Here is a 6,735-nt window from a genome sequence, read left to right on the forward strand (position 1 = left end):
AGAGGAGCTGCAAAGCAGCTTGTAGGTCTGAGTAGCTAACATCAGGGTGATCTGTTAGGAAGCGGTGGGGTCTCGTGGTCTTGTGTTCAGGTCCCGGGAGAGGTTGGAGGTGGGGACAGACTGACAAATCCCAGCAGGCAGGAAACTGCTTGTGCTCTTTCCTTTTTAAATCTGGCAAGAATAGTGTATATATGTCAAAACATCAGTTGCCAGTTATTCTTATGTGCACAAAAGAGTGCTTGGTTTTTCTAAATAGAGAATTTCTAGAGAAAAAAAAACTAAATCTAAACTATTGGCAGTATTCCATATTCTCTTCCAATCCTTCTATCCTTCTTTCTTTTTTTTTTTTTTTTATTAGAGAAATTGTGGGTTTACAGAAGAAGCAGGCATAAAATACAAGCTTCCCAAATACTGTTAACCTACTATTAACACCTTGCATCAGTGTGGAACAATTGTTACAATTGAAGAACCACATATATTAAAAAAATGATGTACAATTAGAGTGAAACATCTGCTCACCACCACAAACCCCTAATACCTGCTCCTCCAACTGCAACCACTAGAGGTAACCATTTAAAGTGTTTTCCCAGAATATTCTTGTATTTCTACATATAATATATTATTTATTTTATAAAAATGCAGTCGCACTAAATATATTAGATGGCAAAATGTGTTCTCTCTTCTCTTGGACATCATATCAGTATCAGTACAGAGAAGGTTGCCCCATCTCTGTTGTATGGACTCACTCTGTTTTCCTTAATCCTTCCTCCAAGGATAGGCATGTAAGTTTCTTTCCAATATTTTGGAGCTATAGGGAACATTCCTGCACACATATCCTTTTGCACTTGTTTCTGTTGGTGAGATTCCAGTCACATTAGCAGCAGTGAGCTATTAGGGACACAGCTTAGCAGGGTCATCAGATCCTGCCAGACCTGGAAATGTGCTAACTCAGACCCCCAGAGGCTGAAGATTCCAAAGCACAGATCTGCTATTCTCAGAGTAGGAATGAGCTTTCCCCAGCTCGAACCCATCCACTGGAAGGATGGCAGGGCAGAGAGAAAAGGTTTGCATGATGGAGAGAAAAGGATGGCAGCTGCGAAAGAACTTAAGTTGATAGACAAATTGGACTTTTTCAAAGTTGAACTTACAGCCCTGATGGAGTCATATTTTAAAAAGAAAAAGAAAAAAGTCCTGGGGAAGGGGCTTGAAGATCAACTGGTTCTATGTTGACTCTCACTACAGCCTTGGGCAAGTGATTCCAGCTGCCAACTCTCAACATTATCTTCTACAAGATTTGGGATAGGCAAGCAGCCCAGAAACAGAAGATAAAAAAGAACTAACCATAAAGGAAGACAAGGATACATTTGACTTGATTACAGTTAAGAACTTCTGTTCATCAGAAAACTGAATAAAAGAGTTAAAAGACAAGCCACAATGGAAAAAGATATTTGCTGTATGTAAACCCAACCCAGAAACTCTGCAAAATCATGGTTCTATATGAATTACTAAGGATTGGTATGACCATCCCATAAAAGAAAACAGCATTTTGACAAAGCACTGACAGTGAATTGTATTCTCATTTATAAAATGCTTGGTCATGCACTAGCACAGAGAAGTAGATGTATTTCTTGACTCATATCACAGAGGAGCAAGACAAAAATGAATTGCATATTTGGCTGGCTTCAAGAGAGATACTGCCTAAAGTCAGCTAGGGAAAATTTAGCCTCCCTGACCCAGTTTATGACCTGGGGCAGTTTTCTTTTCTGCCAAAGGCCACCTGACTCATGGAGATGCACCCTCCAGATTCTCCAGAAAAAGAGATTTAAATGGCTTTTGGGTACCTCTCTGGGGACATTTACTCAACTGGGAGATCTCGAAATATTCTGGGAAGCATCTGCTACTTCCACTCTCAAATGAGGTTAGTCTAAGAAGCCAGTATTCTGTCTTTGATGCCCCTTGTGTCTTTGTGTCTGTAGTCTGCTTTTTCCGTTCCATGTTTTTCCTTCCCTGCAGATGTTCTGCCAAACACCCCATCCTCTCCCCAGCAGGAGGAGAAGCCTGGAGAGTTGGGGTGGAAGATAAGGACTCCACAGAGGAGGAAGATCCTGTGCCCTTATGTGCATGGAAGCACACCCAGGGGGTGGTCTGAGTACGGTCTGACCACCTACCAGAGATAGTGCAAGGGGAGAAAAAAACAGAGAGAACTTCTAGCAGAAGAGGTTACCTGATCAAGGAGGCTAACCTGGGTTTCCTCAGGAGACTGAAATTGCCAGAGGAAGGTCTTGCATCTCTCAATCATTTGAGTTGTTGCAATGAGCATAATTACCTTGTAATAAAAACACATTATTTAAAAAATTAAAAGGAGGCCTTGCTTCATAGGTAGGAGAATTCCAAGTGGCTCAGAGACAGCTCTGAATTTCCAAGAATAAATTTCTTGTCATTGGAAAAATGCAGGTTGGGGGGTGGGATTTAGGGGCTTCTCCCCTTCTGGCAGACCCTGCATGACATCTGAGAATTTCTTTTACATTCTATAGTTTAAAGTGGAGCAGTTACAGAAAGCCACAGAAAAACAAGTGTCCACACCCCTCCTCACCTCTCACCATACCAAAGGCAGAGGTATTTAAGGTGACCCTGTAAAATAAAGGAAAGGCCATGACATCAGTGTCCTCATCCCGGCCCTGCCCCAAACGTATCCTGATCTTGGTGCAAATGCAGCGGCTCTGAAGTGAGCCCCTCGGTTGAAGGACCCTTGGAGGTTGCCAGGCAGCTCTGTTTACTGGGAAGTGCTGAGAGCAGGAGCTTCCTGAACAGGGGCAGCTTGGCAGTTTGGCCGGGACCTCTGGATCTGCTACTAGCCCCGGGAAACTCTGGGGTTGGAAAGTGACTGTCTCAGGGGCCTCCTGCCCTCCCAGTGCTCCGTGAACTGAGGAGGGGCCTTGGACTGTACCACAGCATCGTTCACCCCACGCTGGAGGGCTGGTGGCTGGGGTAGTCCACCTCCCACTGCACCTGAGCTTGGGGCAGGAGGAAGTCATGGAGGAGACCTGTCTTCAGGCCCCGGATCTGCAGGTCCTGGGCTCCCACCATCTGTGCGGTGCGTGCTTGGGAGAGATGCTCCGTCCCTGCCCCGACCTTCCCCTGCAGGGGGCTGTCCTGTGAAGGGAATGGGGTGGGTGTCAGCCCTCCTGGTGTCCTGGGTGGCCTCAGTCCAGGTCTCCTGGCCCTTGGCCGGGGTTAGGTCTTTGCCTCAGGCCACCTCTTCCTCCCAACAGCAGAAACACTCTTTACCTCCTGAGGTGGGCGTATAGCTTTTGAATTTGGCGACTAGGACTTAAGGGAAACAGGAAATTATACCGTTAAATTTACTCCCTTGTCTGAAGTCCCATCCCTTCTATTTTCATAAAGGAAAGAGGTTATTTTAGACTTAATTCTAGGATAAATGATTTGTCAGGCAACGTTGGGAAGGAAAATTAAAAATAAATAAATAAATAAACAAACAAATAAAGTAACAATTCCATCAAGGCTAGGAAAGAAGCCTAGATTCCTAACATCAAAGTCAAGATCTTTAGGGACTGTCTCCAACCCAGGTTTCTGGGTCTCCTTCCATTCTTTACTCACATACCTGTTCTGTTCCAGAACTTTGTACTCCCTTTCACCTCCCAGCACATCTTGTGACCCTTTACCACCCCCACCTTTACTATTTACTCGGATTATTCCCATTGAAGGGAAAGCACCAGCACACCACCCCCTTTGATCATTAAGGGCAAATCAAGTATGTAATCTCTCCCCTCAGTTGGAGATAACAGTTCCTTCCCTTGGCTTCTCCTGACCTTTAGATATGAGTACATCTTTTCCACAGATGCCTTACAGTGAAATACGATAAGGTGGGTGATAAAGTCACAAGAAGAAAGCTGGAAACCTTGATTTTAATCACTATCATTTTCCATCCAGCCATGGAACTCGAGGCAAATCAATTAAACTCATTTCTCTCATCCAGAAAAGAATACACTTAATTATATCATGTATCTATATATTATATGTATTTAATATCCTAGTTATTTTAAATATCCATCTACTTGTGATACATAACAGATTATACATATACATTAAATGTATACTCCCTGTTGATATAAAGGATCAGAAATGTAAAATAATGATGATAATGGGTGAGAGGATTGCTGATTATCGCTGTGTCTTCACTGCATTGAAATCAAGCTATTCTGTCCCCTTCTTCATGCATAGAGCTCATGCCAGTAGGAAAATTATTGCCACTTAGCCCCCAAATTCATCTTAATTGCCTGCTCTGTGAAAATGGGCATGAGCCCTTTGTTTTTCTTGGCTTGCTGGCATTATGGTAATCTTTGTCAGCAGAGGGTGCTAGAGATAAAATATTATCCTTCCAGGTTCCAGTGTGCTTGCTCACACCTTCTCAAGTGCTCAACTCCTGGAGCAAAGGCAGCTTCCCTAGCCCATCTGGTTCCTTCAGTGTGGGCAGCTTCATCAGTGCTCCTGCAGTGCAAATGGCTTCTGCAGTACCCAATTACTGCAGTGTGCACAGCCTCCAGCATCCAGCTCCTTCAGTGTGGGCAGCTTCAGCAGTGGCAGGCTCCTGCAGTGCAGGTGGCTTCGACAGCACCCAATTACTGCAGTGTGCACAGCCTCCAGCATCCAGCTCCTGCAGCATGGGCAGCTTCTCCAGTGCCAGCTCATGTGATGTGGCTGGCTTCTCCAGCATCTGGCTCCTGCATTGCAGGTAGTTTCTCCAGCACAGATGCCAACAGCTCTGAGTTGCCTGAAGCTTCCTCCAGCACTGCCTTTGGGTGGTTTTGTAGCAAAGTGTCTCTGGTGAGTCACCTTCCCATGAACAGCCTCTCCTTGTCACCAGAAAGTTCCAAAGGGCAGAATTTCTGCAATTTTCACCAGCAGGGCATTCCAGTGAATTCTTTGCCATTCAGTGAGCTACAGCTGCACCCTCTCCAACAAGTTCTGCATCTCAGCCCTGGGGGACCTCTTCCTTGGGTGATCTATCTCAGCTTAGGAATAGTGGATGTTCCTTAGATCTGCTATTCTTATATTCTTTAGAGTTCCTTGTACTTCACCCTAGCCAATCCCTCACTACTCCAATCCCCTGTTAGAGTTAATAATTCTTTGTAGTAAATTGTGCCTGATCAAATTACTGCAAGGTTTTTATCCCCAACTGACCAACAGCTGCTGCAATAAAAATCCTTAAACATTTAACTTACATCACAATTAGAGACAATATAATTTAATTCATTAACCACTTTTTCTTTGGTAGGATAACCATGCTAAGGATTTTCTTCAAACCTATTATTTAGGATGACTAGTTAATTGAGAGTAAATCTTATAGCTTAAATACTTCTTTTTTTCCTGTTCTCTGTCTTTCCACTGGTGATGAAGGTGATGAAATTTGGGATAAAAAGAAGAAAATACATTATTAGACCATATAAAGTGTGAGCATCCAGAGACCAAGCTTTCCTTTCATATCTCTGATTACTTTGGGATTTACTGCCTGGTACTAGAAAACACTTAGTGGTTTACAAAGTCTTTCCAAATATTTCCTTTTTTCCTCCTAGAAAGTGAGCATTAGGTGTATAAATGTTTTATATTTTATTCCAGCATGAACCAAAATCAATTAATTAACTCAAAGATATGTGTCAATTAAAAATTACATCTGTATAATTTATTTCATGGTAAATAAGTAGAAAAGTAAAGGATTATACATTAAATCTTACCAGGAAAAATTGTTTTCCATGTAGACAAATAATATCCCTGTACCACACCATAAACAATGATAAATGCAAAATCATTACAAAAATATGAAAAAGAAAAAAATACAAAACAGAAAAATCTATAAGAAAATATATTAATGATCTCTTGTTCAGGAATGATGTCTTCAATAAAATATAAAAAGTACAGATCATAAAGAAAACAATTGAAACATTTGATTGTATGAAAACATTTTTAGAACAAAAACATAAAAAAGCCAAAAAGTTAAATAACAATCTGGGAGATAATATTTGCAACATATATACCAAAAAAAAGCTTTTACTATAATGAAACAAAAGGGACCAGATTTGCCATCCTGCTGTAAATGACTAGAAAACTGGACAAAATAATTTGAAATCAATGTTTTCAGACATCTAATCTATGATCACCACCTATAATAGTGTAAGATTGTAGTCCTTGAGAATAGGGTGAAAAAATGTGGTAACCCTATGATCACCCTGGCTTTCTACCAGCAGGCACATTCCAAACCACAGAGTGGGGAGGAGAATTCCAAGCAGGATGACAGGATTGTCTCAGTGAATTGAAGAGAGAAAGAGAGAGAGAGAGAGATATTCAAGTCCTGGGAATTTCAAGCTGCAGAATTTCAGAAAAGACTGAAGAACACAGAAAAAGCACTCCAGATATCTCCTTAAGGGTCCCTTATAAGTCTTTGCTGAATAATAAGATGCATGTGCATAAGTTAGAACTCCATATCTTTGGGAAAAGAATGGGTGGAAAGCTGTAAAGTGAATGGTTCCCAGAGCTCACTTAGGGTGAGAAGGTTTCAAATTCCAACTAGCCAAAATGGACAGTCCTCATTTATCATTTGGAAAATTCAATAGAGATCACATAGTACTACAACTTAGTAGCAGAGCTAAATTATCTCTTGAGTAAAGTTTACTCTAGACTTGCCCTACCAAAGCTTCATAATAAGATTTGAAAAGATTG

The 6,735-nt window shown here is 41.7% G+C and overlaps 1 protein-coding gene across 1 annotated transcript; it reads left to right on the forward strand.

Annotated features, from left to right (window-relative positions):
- The first annotated feature begins 1,781 nt into the window (after window positions 1-1,781).
- LOC119505256 lies at window positions 1,782-6,332 on the forward strand. The gene is made up of 3 exons (XM_037797898.1): window positions 1,782-1,918; window positions 4,404-4,845; window positions 6,264-6,332. Exons 1-3 carry the CDS (start codon window positions 1,827-1,829, stop codon window positions 6,330-6,332), a joined length of 603 nt encoding a protein of 200 aa, XP_037653826.1. The 5' UTR covers window positions 1,782-1,826.
- Window positions 6,333-6,735: the final 403 nt, after the last annotated feature.

This window comes from Choloepus didactylus, chromosome 10 (assembly GCF_015220235.1).
Source record: "Choloepus didactylus isolate mChoDid1 chromosome 10, mChoDid1.pri, whole genome shotgun sequence".
Classification (NCBI taxonomy): Eukaryota; Metazoa; Chordata; class Mammalia; order Pilosa; family Megalonychidae; genus Choloepus; species Choloepus didactylus.